The 15,414-nt window shown below is 33.9% G+C and overlaps 1 protein-coding gene across 2 annotated transcripts; it reads right to left on the reverse strand.

The window, feature by feature from the left end:
- Nucleotides 1–1,541: 1,541 nt before the first annotated feature.
- On the reverse strand, nt 1,542–14,900 carry LOC128237441 (actin-binding protein WASF3-like). Of its 2 annotated transcripts, none has more exons than XM_052952986.1 (7): nt 14,794–14,900; nt 14,309–14,595; nt 13,737–13,890; nt 13,057–13,189; nt 10,390–11,386; nt 9,457–9,625; nt 1,542–7,049 (listed from the first exon to the last, which is right to left on the reverse strand). In XM_052952986.1, the coding sequence occupies exons 2-6, from the start codon at nt 14,574–14,576 to the stop codon at nt 9,465–9,467; spliced, it is 1,713 nt and encodes a 570-aa protein (XP_052808946.1). In that variant the 5' UTR covers nt 14,577–14,595; nt 14,794–14,900; the 3' UTR covers nt 1,542–7,049; nt 9,457–9,464. The 2 variants fall into 2 exon arrangements, with proteins under 2 accessions (XP_052808946.1, XP_052808945.1); XM_052952985.1 differs by having other exon boundaries at nt 1,542–7,053.
- Between the last annotated feature and the right edge of the window lie 514 nt (nt 14,901–15,414).

Below are 15,414 nucleotides of genomic sequence, written 5' to 3' on the forward strand. Positions count from 1 at the left end.
CACTAACGTCGAACCACCTCAAACCTTATTCTTTACGGAGTTATTGTAATGACACGTTTAAAACGGTTGGAGCATTTCAACCCTGCATTCAAGAATACTTTATACATCTTATGAAAGTTGACATGTTTATATACATCAATATATGCGTCAATTGTAAAATGTAACTTCATTTGCCGACGGCAAAGGGAAAAGGGGGAGGGGCACGGGCGATCCCCTCTCACCCACCCCCCAAAATATAATTAAATCATTTAAGACCTGAATCAAATCAATCATATTATTAGTACTGCCGTGGAAACACTGGTTGGAAATTTTGAAAATAATATCAATTTCAATTATAAATATTATTCAAGCTTGTGTAGAATATTTCAGCCATCATCCGGCTGAATCAATTTATTCATCTATATGTAGCTTATAAAAGATATATACATGCGATCATGTCAATTTTCAAACTTTTAAATGGTTCTTAATTGTAACGATGCCCAGGAATTCTCAGAGACTTCATCCTGGTAAAATATATATTTTTTTAAAAAACAACGATTTATCTCAAAATTACAGACCGCTGTGGTTGGTACATACACTAAAACAGTGTTTTATGTGTCTATCATCGCCATGTATCTTGAAAGTCATATCTCTTGAAATTTCATATCTTGAAACATCACCAAATTTGTTGAAATGACATGTATCTTGAAACATCACCATGTTGGTTGAAATGTCATGCATCTTGAAACATCACCAAGTTTGTTGAAATGTCATGTATCTTGAAACATCACCAAGTTTGTTGAAATGTCATGTATCTTGAAACATCGCCAAGTTTGTTGAAATTTCATGTATCTCGAAACATCGTCAAGTTTGTTGAAATGTCATGTATCTTGAAACATCGGGATATATCGTCATATATTATGAATTTTCATGTAGCTGCCAAATATTTTAAGTGTGTACGTATTTATAATCATATGATAAGTTCTGCTCAAAACAAAATAAATATTTGATTATCTTACACATTTAATTATAAGAAAAATGAAAAGCAAACATACTGGTCTCCATGAAGGCAGAAGGGTGCTACCAAAAAGGACAGGATGCAACACCATTCCTTAACCCTAAAACTTAAACCCTATTCATGTATCTTGCAAGGTCAGGTCATGTATCTTTAAAGGTCAATAACCGGCATGTGTCTTTAAATGTATCTTGAAACATCAAGCAACTTTAAACATCATGTCATGTATCTTGAAACATCATGTATCTTGAAACATCATGTCATGTACCTTAAAACATGTTTCTTGAAACGTCATGTGTTTTGAAACCTCGTTTTTTGAAACATCATGTCATGTATCTTAAAACATAATGTATCTTGAAACATAATGTTATGTACAACAAAACTTCATGCATCTTGAAATGTTTTTTTTTTCTTAATAATGGTCAAGGCAAATTCTCTTTAATTTTTGTACGACACCTTTAACAATGACACCAAAACTATGTGAATATCAGTATTAAGGTGTATTCCAAAAACAGACCAGAAATAATATCGCAGGGAAAAACAAAACTTTATAAGCTGGCTATAATTTATTGCTCATTGTAAGATTAATCATATTGAGAAAGGTAGAAATATCTATATGAGCACAATGACCATGCAAAAACACAAACAAGACGTAAAGTAACAAGTTCTTAAGACAATAAATCATGATTACTTCATAGTTAGTCCTACACAACTCTTAACATGACATAGACTCTGTTTATGTTCTGACTCTGCATGTATGGATGACAATGCTGTTTAGAACACATTTTCAGTTAAACTACTTATTAACCATACAGTTTGTATTTTACCCTGCACTAACACCCACTATTTTGAAAGAGAAAATCTTGGACACCACCTTAGTACATGTAAGACAACACAATACTTGAGCTGACCGCCTTACAGCATGTATACACAGTAAAATAAAAGACTGACTCTTACAGCTCTTACTCCCTTGTAAGTTAAATGATATAAAAGCATTGTTACTAAACAACCATGTAGCTAAACAAACATCATTCCAAATCTCCTTGCAGTAACAAGGATTCTTCTACAGTTTCTGCAGAATCATACTTATACTGTGTGACTAGTAAGTACTTATCCAAGTCTAGTTTAAAAATAATATTTGAAAAAGGTAAAATACATGGCCAGTAACTCTAGAACAAAAGAGGACCATGCCTTATGACGAAGGCAGTAACTTCCCTTGCACTAGCTTTAAATTTGCTAAAAGCATGAGACTGAATGATATTTCACACTGGATCAACTACTGGTTTATAGAGATTAAAATAACTTTGAAATTTTAATAAAATAATTTTGAAATTTTAATAAAATAATTTTGAAATTTTAAATATCAAAACTTTATGGTTTTTACTCTTGTAAAATTTGCAGGACCAAAAATGAGACTTTGTGTACCAACCCGTTTAACAATATAACAATTCAGTGATTTAAACCAATTAACATTTGAATGAGAAAAATTAAAAATACCAAAGCTATAAAAATATATGCAAAACTTTGGCTGCTCAGTCATTAACAACATTCTAAATAAAAATCTTTGAAATCAGGGTAAGTTATAGAGATAAATTATTTCATGAGAAGGTTTAAATAAAAAATAATTATCTTTCTAAAAAATAGTTCTCTTGTAATTAGTTAGTCTTTAAGTGCATCTTGGACGCCTGGTGACCGAGGTATCCAGGCCAATGGTAGGGTTTGTTGGTATCTTAAAAAAAGCATTTTATGAGCAGACCAAAAAATGTAATGTAAAATTTATAACGAACAAGCTTATATGACCTTTAAAGGTTGCGAAATACCTTATTTCAGGTCCAATTTCTGATGAAAACAAAACAACAGCAAAAATACAAACTGCAATAACTTAATGCATAATATACTAGTAATCAGCATGCAATTTCCCAAGACTTGATGCCAGCCAATATGATAAAAAGTCACCAGACATCAAAATTTAGCATTATGGTTAATGGAGAGCTAAGAGAGATGTAATTTATAATTTATTTGTAAGTTGGGTTCCTAAGAGATTAAACCTAATCATTAATTGAATTACACGATATATTTTATTTAGAAACCATTTTTCTTGTAGTTTTAAAACATATTACTCTCATTTCTATGTATATGAACACTACATAACTGCATTAAATATTACATTTGGTTTCATGGTTTACTTAATAACGTAATCATTTTGCTTTCCATGTGACGTTTTGGGTAAGGGTCGTAACTAATGTTGAAAACCTGTTTCCCAATCCCTTTGCATGTACTTTTTATATAAACGTAAGCTTTGTAACATTGCACTGTTTCTTTGTTTTCTTCATCATATAGTGTGTAAATGTATGGTCATGCCATAAAATATGTTTAAATCATAACCCAAGAGATTGTCTGCCTGCTTTGTTAGGAGTAAATCCATTAGTTACCCTTACAATAAATATAATGCTGCAAAGTCTGTGTACATCTTAAATCTAACATTCCTTACAAAGCTGGCACTGTTGTATGAGAGGACAGTACAAGTTTATATCTGGAAGAAGTTTTAAAGAGAAAAAATCACAGAAGAAGGTTGGCAAGAAAAACATTCAGTTAAGAGTCGTAAATCACTTCTTATCCATAAAAATAACCAAAATTCTAAAAGAAGTTTAAACAGTATTTTGTTAACTTTTTTTTTGATAACAGTTGAACAGAACTGCATTAAGAAGTAGCAAAGGTGTCTTCATTTGTCATTTCATATACACCACTACAAGCGATCATGCATAATTCATTGATTTTCCGTTACGGAAGAACCACAAACTATTATTTTATACTCAATACATGAATATATCTTCCTTTATTACAATTGTAAATTCTGAACACTTTTTGCACTTTTTTTATCAAGTTGATGTACATGAAAACACTTATCTTATTTAACAAATGAAGCAACAATGTATCAGTTCAGAGACAAACCAATGTTTCAAGTTCGAAAACATTCTTCATTCCTACAAACAAATAGCAATGTACATGTAAACTGGACAAATGAATCCCATTTGGTACATGAATTAACCTAGATCATGGGCTCAACACAAACCTCCTTCTTTTTTTAGATAGAGCTAAATAACTGGTTCTATTTTTAGATTAAGTTACATAACTCATTTTACTTTTTAGATGGATTAGATGGAGAAACATAAATTGTTGTATTCTTAGATAGTGTAACATAACTTAATCTATTTTTAGATGAAGTAACATAACTTGATCTATTTTTAGATGAAGTTACCTAACTTGTTCTATATTCAGATGGAGTAACATAACTTGTTCTATTTTTAGAAAGAGCAACATAACTCATACTATTTTTAAATAGAGTAACATAACTATTTTATTTTTAGATGGAGTAACAACTGATTTGCGTTGAGCCCTGAAGATGTAGGTTCAAAGGGTGTGTATAGAACGGGAATGAGAGCGGTACAGCACTAACTAAATGGTGATATCAAAACAGATAGATGATAAATAGGTGTTATGTACAAGGGTGGTTTTTATACACTATACGCTGTCTATATTGGCTATAACTAATATTCTAAACTATGGCCGCAACACACTGATAAACTTGGTTAAAACTTCATGGATAAATAATTACATAAAATTTAAACCATGTTGTTTCTCGAATTGTCCCAACTAAATTAAATTACAATATTTCATTGTTGTAGAATAATTATTTAAGACAATCTCTTACATATGAAGCTAATCAAATTCTTCTTAGATATTATAAGCTGCTGAAAAAATTATTTAAACTCTTATGTCGAATTTAGATTGATAAATAAAATGTAACAAATCATTCAGATGATTTGAAATTATTTTTCCAAATTTAACCAAGTACTCATTGCATTACTATTTCTCTAAACAAACAAAAACAATAATAACACATCAGTAATTACTAATTATAAATACACAATTTAGCCAGACACTGTAAGTATTCTGTACTTGAATATATTCATAATGTTTACAGAATTCTCAGAAACCCACTATAAATACAATCAAAAACGTATGTTCTTTAATTTCATATACAGATATATTGCACTTATATGAATATTTACAATCTTGACTATGAATTATCTTCACACACACGTAACTTCATATATTCTCAGTAACTCCAATAGGAGGGAAGAAGGCAGACAGGTTCTCATTGATAGCACTAAGAACCAGCTTGCTTTCAACCGGAACAGCTTATAAATGTTTCAATAATAAAATGTTATTATATAAAAATCACACAACATCTTAAGACTTAAACACACACTTAGTTATGTCATTCTTCGAAACCATATAGCACAATACAAGAAAATATCACAACTTATAACACAAATGGTGACAATGGTTATTTTGTAAATAAAACAATCAAAATACAGTGTACTAACACAGGACACAATGTCAACTATATCCGTTTGGTAATTTTTGTTCATTTTAAAACGCCTGGAAGACTTCAATAATGGCTCTAATCAGTTATGAATAATGACAAGAGGACCCCAAATGGATGCTGACGATCATTTTTTTTTTTTTTAATGTATCAAGGGATATAAATCTATAAATATCTCAGCCAGAGTTATAGAACATGCTTCAAATATGCATATTGTCAATGGTAACATAATGATTTTTTGAGTTATGACCAAATGTTTAAATTTTAAAGTTCATTAAAAAGCCAACCACACAAGCATCCTGACAATACTTCAACTTTTTTATAACTTACAAATCTGACATCTGCAAACACAGAATATCACAACAGTCTGAAAATACTTGGGTGGTACGAAGAGAGACAATTGTATTCATTGGTTTCGATTCCGAATACAATATTGGCAGTCAGTTTGGTTGAAAGTTAAATATTTGGTATGGCCTGTGTAGTTGACACAGTTCAACAAAGAGTTTCATCAAGGCAAATGCTCACAGATGTTTAAGGAAAGAAACCGACTAGCTATAGCCATAATAAATTAATTGCTAGACTTTTATCCAATTTTTTTTTTTTAATAGGGGCATGGGCTGACATTTTTTTCTTAGATGACCGTTTCATGGTTGAATATGAGTTCATGCACTTCCTTATTGCATAGGAGACCATATACCGGTACATGTGTTTCTAGACAAATCACGAACATGATCATAATCATTCCTTATTTTTACATGTGAATGACAAACTAGGTATGAATTAACGCCGTTCCCGGACAACACCAGACAGATATGCAAATAAATGAAATATAGACCCTAGTTCAACATTTTTATTTAAGTCAATAAAATTTTAGGGGCAATGGAAAAAAGAGGGGACTGGAAGGGATGAAAATCTAGCAATTATTTTAAAGTCGCCAATTCTATCATATTTTTTTGGTTAATGATAGCAAAAAGTTAAAACTGTATGTTAAACTTGAGAACAAATATATCCTTTTTGTGTAATCAATACTAGCCTAACGGTCTTATTAAACAAAAGGTTAAATTATTTCGAGCTTACTACAATATGAAATAATTATCAGATCATAATTGTTCACCCCAGTCACTCAAACACAGCCCTATAGAATGCCCTAACAGTTCAGGCAGTGAGATATACAACATGAGCAAAACAATCACCCCATTTTGGACTACTGTCAATGTACACTAATACAGGAGTCTTCATCTCCCAGACCCGAACCAACTAAATGCCTGGGGCCGCATCAGCTTCCATCAGCTACCATCTTAGATATAATTTAAGTTTAATTAAGGTTGAATCGGAGTGTTTTGATTGGACTGTTAAAATAACTGGCCAATAATCATGCTGAATGGAATCACTGAAGCATATCTAAGTTACTAAGGATGACGATGATATTGAAAACTGCCCCAGTTCTTTATCTTCTAGACGAGACCATCGCAAAGTTCAATACATCAGGAAGTGAGAGTAACATTATCTGTCACTGTTTTATGTACTTTGAACACTCGCTTAACATTTGTGTCGCAATCTGCACTTATCACACTTGTTATGGAATTCTGAAGTAGCACGTTTGAATGGTTCCCGGTTCGGCTGTTACTCATCAGATACTTGAAATCACTTCTCTCTCTCACACTCCTTTCTGAAAGAAAATACTCATGAATTATTGTTGTTTGATATAAAAACACCAAAAACAGTTTCCTTATGAAGTGCACTAAATGAAAGAAGTTTATGATCTCAAATATATTTCAAACCTTAGAAAGTTACACTGAAATATGATCTTAAGGTATTTGGTGCACAATGGCATGAATTTTGGCTGCCATGTGACCCAAAACTATTTTGATCTCATTTGAAACGGTTTAATGATAAGAGATTGAATATGTTAAAAATATAAAGAAAACAATGTCAGAAATAATTATTTATTGATGGTTTTTGGATTTGAAACAAGGAACAAAAAAACGCAAACTGCCATAACTTGATCGACAATGTTTTTTTCAGCCATACGCTACAAATATGGCTGAAAAAAACATTGATTGACATATAAGTTATCAGCAAACAATATGTGTCTGAAGTGATACCAAAATTATATAGGTATCATAGAGATTGCCCCGATAATAACACTTTTTTGTGCATTTCAGTGGTCGAAATTAAGCCAAACAGCAAGCCCTCCACTGGTACAGTGCTTATTGAAAAAAATGAGAAAGGCACTTGTTCACCCAAAAACTAATTTAGCTGACTGGTATCTGATACCTTAAACATACAGAAGTATCCTTTCAACAGACACAATACTTCAAACCCTTAAGTCATTAAGTGTTTTTCATGTTTCCTATCTAGGTCAATAGATAAAACTAATAATATCTCACAGTCATCACAATTACTTTTCAGATAAACAAGTGAATCCTTACAGTAGTGCTTGGCATCATAACTGCCAGAATTTCAGCATGCCAGGGAAGCATTTTTCCAGTGCAGAGCTTGTGTTCATTTCGAACACTGATATCATTAAAATGTAATCAGATTTGTTACTGGTTGTTTCTGCTGTTCTTCTCCCAACAAGAGCACATCAAGTGGGTGGCATGCTTGTTTGCTTGCCTCTGTAAATCATGGGGCGTAACTTATAAAATTGCGATGACATTAGTGAAAATGAGTCCTCCGAAGGAAAAGGTGACAAAGTGATAATGATAGCTATTTTTTAAAACCTTTTATATTAATTGTCACTGTAACCAAGTATGCAAAGTTTCATATTAATACCTTATAATATATTTTCATATTATATTTTAATATTTTGAAAGATTTTCTAGTATGGCCACCTGTCTATGCATGCTCAAGACAAAAAGGCTATGACAACATCCTAACATACATGTATTTATTCAAGTAAAAGTGGATCTGAAATCCTGTTTCAATTTCTAGTAATGAATGAATGCCTAAAGTGAAAGTGACACTTATTTAAGTTTCCCCAATCCTTCTAATGTCTTTAATGATCAATCACACTTGACAATCCTATTTCTGATATCCAATTACAGGGTTTTAGTTAAAGAGCTATGGAAGCTTGCTGCACCCTTTCCTTTTTACTAGAGTTTTTTTTGTAGCACCCTTCTGCCCTCCTGGAGACCAGTACATTGTATGTGCACCCTCCTGCCTTAATAGAATTAAATGCCTAAATATTTCTTTTATTTGGTAAAAACTTGAAATATGATTATAAATTCTTACACATTTGACATTTTACAACTCCTATCATTTACTGTCAAACTCGTAAGAATCTGATTCTTCACAATATGCCCTTTTAACCCTTTTTATTTTTACCCTGCCCCTTTTCTGCAGCACCCTGTCCTTTATATAACCTGGCTAAAACCCTAAATTATATTAACAATTGTTTGGTAACATTTGAAAGGATTTTATGTGTACAGAAGATATAAATATATATGTCAAAAGTTACACAAATAATGTTATCACAAACTTTTCTTTTGTCTTTAAATATTACATGATTCGTTAACCCAATTAATTTAACCAGCTCTTCTTATTGATATTTACAAGTATTACATATAAGGTTAACAACAATAAAGAAGAAGTTTTCTTGATCTTGAAATACATGTATGGCAAAAATAGGACAACTCACATCTGACTTCATATGAAACAGAGAACAAAACTACAAACTGCAATATCTGTCTCTAATTTGAAGTTAAGTCACATTTTACTTCTCAGTAAATCATCATACAATGAACTTTCAAATGAAAACTTATTTGGGCTCAACACTGAACAGGCATTGACATTTAGATGTTCACAAATGGCTCCATAAAATAACAAGCTTATTTTAACATCAGACACTTTAAAAGAGACAGCGCCACTCATTGAGAAATACCCCTATTTTGTCATTCATCAAAATTAGACTTTTGGATGAACAAGCCGGACTTCTTATACTATTGCTTGGCATCAAATATTTGAACAAGCCCTGCTATATAAAATTCAGAAAATAAGCAAGCCTGGAAGACATTTTACAAGTGCAAGGGTTGTTGGCTTGCGTTAATTTCGACCACTGTTTTGTACGTACAAATGTTATCAATCCCACTCGTCGTTGTCATCCTCCTCCTCATCTTCACTGTCTTCCATTGCTTTCCGTCGCATATCGAATGCCTTCGTCATCACCGCGTGTACATCAAACCGGTCACGAGGGGTCGTGTCTCTCTTTCTTTCCTCTGTTTTCCGAAGTCCCTTGTTACCTGAAATAGCATTGATATATATAATGAAGTATTTCTTACAACCAACAAGCCTTCGGAAGTTCCTACAGAAAAGAACAGAAAATAAGACATGATAAATTGTAATGATACGTGATATATCAATCTAGGACAGTTTCATACACCTTGATGTCATAAAGCCCAAATAACTGAGGTACCTAGGACAGTTTCACACACATGAGACATCAAGTCTTAAAGATATAGCGCTAATAATTGTAAATGACTATTTGCATGACATTTCATAATTTAATTCATAAATCCAAAATAGCTTATGAAATATTTATATGACATTATGAAATCTAGAATAACTTCTTGTTACAATGAACAAAACAGCAGTTGAATAACAATGAACAAAACAGTAGTTGAATAACAATGAACAAAACAGTAGTTGAATAACAATGAACAAAACAGCAGTTGAATAACAATGAACAAAACAGCAGTTGAATAACAATGAACAAAACAGTAGTTGAATAACAATGAACAAAACAGCAGTTGAATAACAATGAACAAAACAGTAGTTGAATAACAATGAACAAAACAGTAGTTGAATAACAATGAACAAAACAGCAGTTGAATAACAATGAACAAAACAGTAGTTGAATAACAATGAACAAAACAGTAGTTGAATAACAATGAACAAAACAGCAGTTGAATAACAATGAACAAAACAGCAGTTGAATAACAATGAACAAAACAGTAGTTGAATAACAATGAACAAAACAGTAGTTGAATAATAATTGCAAAGTTACCTAATCTTATTTCGTCGAGCAGAGCACTGCGGGCTGTGACAATCTGTTTCTGCTGTGGTGGAGGTGTGGGCTCCACATTTGAACTTGCCAAGCTTGACTGGGTACTATTGTCTGAGGACACAGAGATGGCATCAGGCTGCATGGGGCCAGGCGGTGGGGGAGGAGGAGGAGGCGGGGGTGGGGCAGGAGAGGTGTTGGGGTAAGCATGGGGTGGAGATTTGTTGTTCAGTATTGGGGGTGGGCTCGGAGGGGGTGGGGTACCCATACTGTTATCAAGGGGTGGAGGGGGTGGTGGGGGATACCCAAGGTCCATCCCAGGGGAGCCATGTTGTGTTTGCTGGTATTGCATGTGAGGTGGCATCTGGTTCATCATACCACCCTGGTGTTGCGGTGAGCCATACTGATCTACATTCAGGGGAGGGGGTGGTGGGGGCGGCATGCTGTCACGCTGAGGGGACAGGCTGCCCCTGTCTGCTCTCTGCATGTAGCTCATGTTGTCCATAGCGCCTGGTGGAGGCGGGGGAGGAGCAGCGTTTGGCCGATTGACAGTCTGTCCCAAGGCCAGTTTCTGTGACTGTCTGGTTCCCGGAGAATAGTTTTGATTTTGAGCTGGTGACATCTTCTGCGACTGCCTTTGTTGCTGCATCTGAGCTTGCTGCTGGTAGTTTTGTTCAGGAGTTGTGGACTGATAATCAGGGTGAACATTGTACGGTCCATTCTGTGCACCCCTTTTGTCTATATGATTGCCTGACACATGGTTTTGCATGTCCTGTCTCGAATGCTGTGCACCATTTTTAACACTGTGTCTATGAGCATCTCCAGGCAGCATATCTGTGTTATGCTGAGTGTAGCCTTGAGGTATGGGCTTGTTCCCACCTGTCCTTATGTCCGGCACCTGGTAGCCTGGGCGTAGCTCCTCCCCCAGGGCCATTGCAGCATATTTCTCACGTTTTGTTTCAATCTTCTTTGGGGTAACATCCGTCCTATTTGGCCGCGTCTGCAAATAGATATTGTCTGTAAATGCCAATTTTAACACATGAAAATATTATAATGCAATGCAAGTTCTACCGCCAAGAATCCCCAAATAACAAGAAATAGGACAGAGCACTCCACTAGTACACCCCTTTGTCTTAATATATATCTGATTACCATACATGATAAAATATGTGCATGATACCTTAATGTTTTTAAATCAGGGCAATACCTTGGAGATGTATTAGGAATCAATGTATCAATGTTAATTACATAAGCAGCTTGTGAAGATATTATCAAAATAGCCTACATGCAGAAAAACAATCAGGGCCATAATTTGCACAGAGCATATAGTGTAACTTACATGTAGTTTACTTAATTATCTGATGGTATTCAACATAAACATTTATGTCAATCGCATGAAAGGTTTTTGAGACATGACATAACTTCCTAACTTGCCGAGAAACTTTCTTAGCCAATCAGGGGTCATAACATGTAAAGAGGATCAATTACAGCTATGAATCTTAGTTGTTTGATGGCACTGAGCACTAAGCTGCCATGTTAGGTGTAATAAAATAAATTGAGATATGACCAAAAGTCCAAACTTGATGAAAAACTTTAAGCAGAGCTAGAGAATGAAAAGGGTCATAATTAGCAAAATTATGCTTTAAATGTGCTGATTACAATATAAAATCAAACATCTGTTCATATAAATATGAATACAATTTGTTATAATATAAGGGCATACTGTTACTATGATCAGTTTTGGACCATTTTAGGAACAACTGTTTTTACTAAATGAAAGATATCGGTAAACTAGTGTAGAATCACTTTAAACAAAGCGCTGTGCAGTGTTTTTAATAGATTAAGTTCTGCTTTATCAAGTATCAAGTCTATCGTGTAAGTAAAATACATGCATGTTTGCACTTCAATGTGCCAGAAGGCTTTTAACAACCACTATGACACTTTATTTAATGAAACTATGGTGTACATAACACAAATCGATTTGCAATACACTTTAAGTAAAAACATATCTAGCTCTGTTTTAAAGTAAATCTGCAAGCAACAATAATTTATATTGAGGATCATATAAAGCTGTCCCAACTTCCAATTCCTGATGTGTATGGTGGTGGTGGTGGGTGTGGGGTCTTAGTGAAAAACTGGGACTGGATGCAGAATGACACTCATTATTATATACTTGAGCTAAATATCTTATTCCATTTCTAAGCTCAGGTAGTCTCGTAGATAATTTATAAGATATCTGGTAACATTTACATATATGAAGGCAAAAAGTTATGCTTATAAAAAATTTAACAGCACTTAAGCTCTTAGGGCACATGATTCACTTTCACTTCAAATCATTTCTAGGACTACAAATTACGTTTAATTTTACATCCTGCAAATTAGCATCATAAAAGCATGACTGTGATACAGAATGCTTGTTGGATATCAAAAGTGATCAAAATGGCCCTGGAATACAATACATGTATAAACTGATACCACAATGCATTCAACACCTGCAATTTACCCACCAAAAATGAGCCAATGATGTAATCTGTATCTAGATCAATTTCATACACATACAGTAATAATGCAAAAACCCTAATAAAATTCTGATTTTAAATATGTATGACTGTTCCTTCAGATTTTTATTTTGATACTAAGTCATTAGAAGATAAAACTGTGTGTTCATACCCTGTCTTTTTTCACCCGCTTCTCTTTCAGTTCTTTCCGCTTTTTAGAGATGTCACTCTGTATCTGAGAATACCAGAGCTCAAAGAAATATGAGGGGTCTGTGTAGAACTTCATACAGTCCTTGCCATCTTCCCTGTAAAAGCAATCAAATTTTAGTGTATATCAGAATATATCATAAAAAATGCTTTTGACTATGCAGTAGTTTTAACTTAAAATTTTAGATTTGATAGCCAGGGTGGTTGCAATTTCTAAAGCCATGCAGTCAATACATAAATCATAATTCTACTTTGATAATTAGACTGGTTGATCTGTTAGTCTTATGTAATATTAAAATGATGGTGTTAATGGTAAAACATTATAAACTGATTAAAAATACACACGACCTTAAATGTAACAAATGGCTTTCTTATTTGCAAGTTTATCATTAACAAATCTAGTAATGTTGAAATTAGATGTAAAATTATGTTAATGTAGAAAATACACCTTGAGGTAGAATAAAACTCATAATTTAAGAAATTTTCAGTAGAAACTCAGTATAAGCTTTACTAGTAACAATTGCAGGTCAAACTTAGCTTCTAAACTGAAGAATAAACATGAGACAACTTCATTTACTTTGGGGAAGAATTTGTGTTCGTACAACTTTGTGTTGGTACAGACCATCTTTACCCCGACACACATACCTATAAGAGTTAAGTTTGTCTAGGGCTGGGGGCCTTTCACACTTGTTGTAAAGGTCTTGTATGGCTTTGGGGATGGTTATCCTGGCCACAACTTGCTGATCATGCAACTTGCTACTCTGGTAGGGTTTTCGCAGATGAATGTTTTGTAGTGACACTGGTAAAAAAGGGGACTCATTATACAAAAATGTATATAATAAATATAACAAATTTAACACAATTTCTGAAAATTGTTAGATAACGAATAATTTGAACTTCTTTGGATACTGGTAATTCAATCATAGCATGGTTTCCTCTTATTTCTTGAATTGAAAAACATCATATTTATAATTAATAACACTCAAGTATGGAATAAGTTCACTAATTAACCAAACTCTTACAATACTTTTCTATAGCAAAACAGTATCAAATTTTGCACTGACATAAATTACCAGCTAAAAAAACAGTATCAAATTTTGCACTGACATAAATTACCAGCTAACAGGCTTAAACTAGGTTTATCTATGTGACATTAATGGCTTTACAAAATTACATGTATCAGTAATTAAATATGGAATAGTTTAGCAAATAATCACCTTCTTCCTCTGTTGGATTTAGTTGTGTAACCTCAACTCTGAGATGCTCAACTCGACTGTTGAGCTCAGTTGCTCGCTTAAAGATCATTTTGGTCTCATTGTAGAGGTCAGCAAACATATCCTCTGCATGGTGGCTGAGAGAACTCAACTGGCGAATAATATTGGCCAGTGAATTGTTAGTGACACATTCTAGCTCATCTGTGACTGTCTTGCCAACTTGCAAACGACTGACATGTATCGGATCAACAATGCGGTGGACGAACGGCATCCTGATTCACTTTGTTAATCTGAAAACAACAACACCATAAGAAATGTTTCTTTAATCAATATAAGGAATGATGACGAAAATAAAAACACAGCACCCAACATTTAGGTCACACCCGTTCTTTATTATGAAGTCACTGCAACATTTCAAGAATGATACTCATTTTAATTGAAGACATACATGCAATAAATTTACATAGAATGATAGGATTAGCACTTACATTATCTTATCCTAGTAAAATAACGCAAAATCATAATTCTACTTTGATAAAAAAAATATGAGGAAGTAGCAAAATGGCTGCGTTCTCGTAGTTAGCGATATTTGTCGAGATTCCGAATAAGTACATCGAAACACGTCACTATTAAAATTCCATTACCCAGTGACTTCCCTTGTTAACAGAAGTCATATTCGTTCTATTTTGGATGTTCATTATTTTTCTCTCACTGGCCCTGTTAAAATTAAACCTGGGGAAAAGTACGTTCGGTGTGGGCTTGAGCTCACAACCACCGGAACACTAGCACGGCACTCAAACCAGCTGAACTAACAGGGCGGCAGTTTCTTACCCACATACACTTCACTCCTCCTCCAATTAACCTTTAAGGCCGACAAAGGCACTCATGCATTTCACTTCAGACAGCCGCAAAGTATACCTGGGATAAAAATTGCGCCCGGTGTGGGGCTCTGACATCTTACCTACTGAGCCGGTAACCGGGCGGCTGGTTCTTACCTACATAGACTACACTCCTCATCCCATAAACTTTTAAGGACGATCCAGGCAGTCATCCATTTTATTTCTAACACCAGTAAAGTAAACATGGGAGGAAAAGGGCGCCTACTGTGA

Source organism: Mya arenaria, chromosome 6 (assembly GCF_026914265.1).
Source record: "Mya arenaria isolate MELC-2E11 chromosome 6, ASM2691426v1".
NCBI classification, from domain to species: domain Eukaryota; kingdom Metazoa; phylum Mollusca; class Bivalvia; order Myida; family Myidae; genus Mya; species Mya arenaria.

Bases quoted from the DNA above. Each gene is read 5' to 3' on its own strand.
- LOC128237441 (XM_052952986.1), bottom strand. From the start codon at position 14,576: ATGCCGTTCGTCCACCGCATTGTTGATCCGATACATGTCAGTCGTTTG. The intron at 13,190-13,736 runs GTATGTGTGTCG...TTGCTTTTACAG, and splicing joins GACAAACTTAACTCTTATAG to GGAAGATGGCAAGGACTGTA. The intron at 9,626-10,389 runs GTAACTTTGCAA...ATGCTATTTCAG, and splicing joins GCTCGACGAAATAAGATTAG to GTAACAAGGGACTTCGGAAA.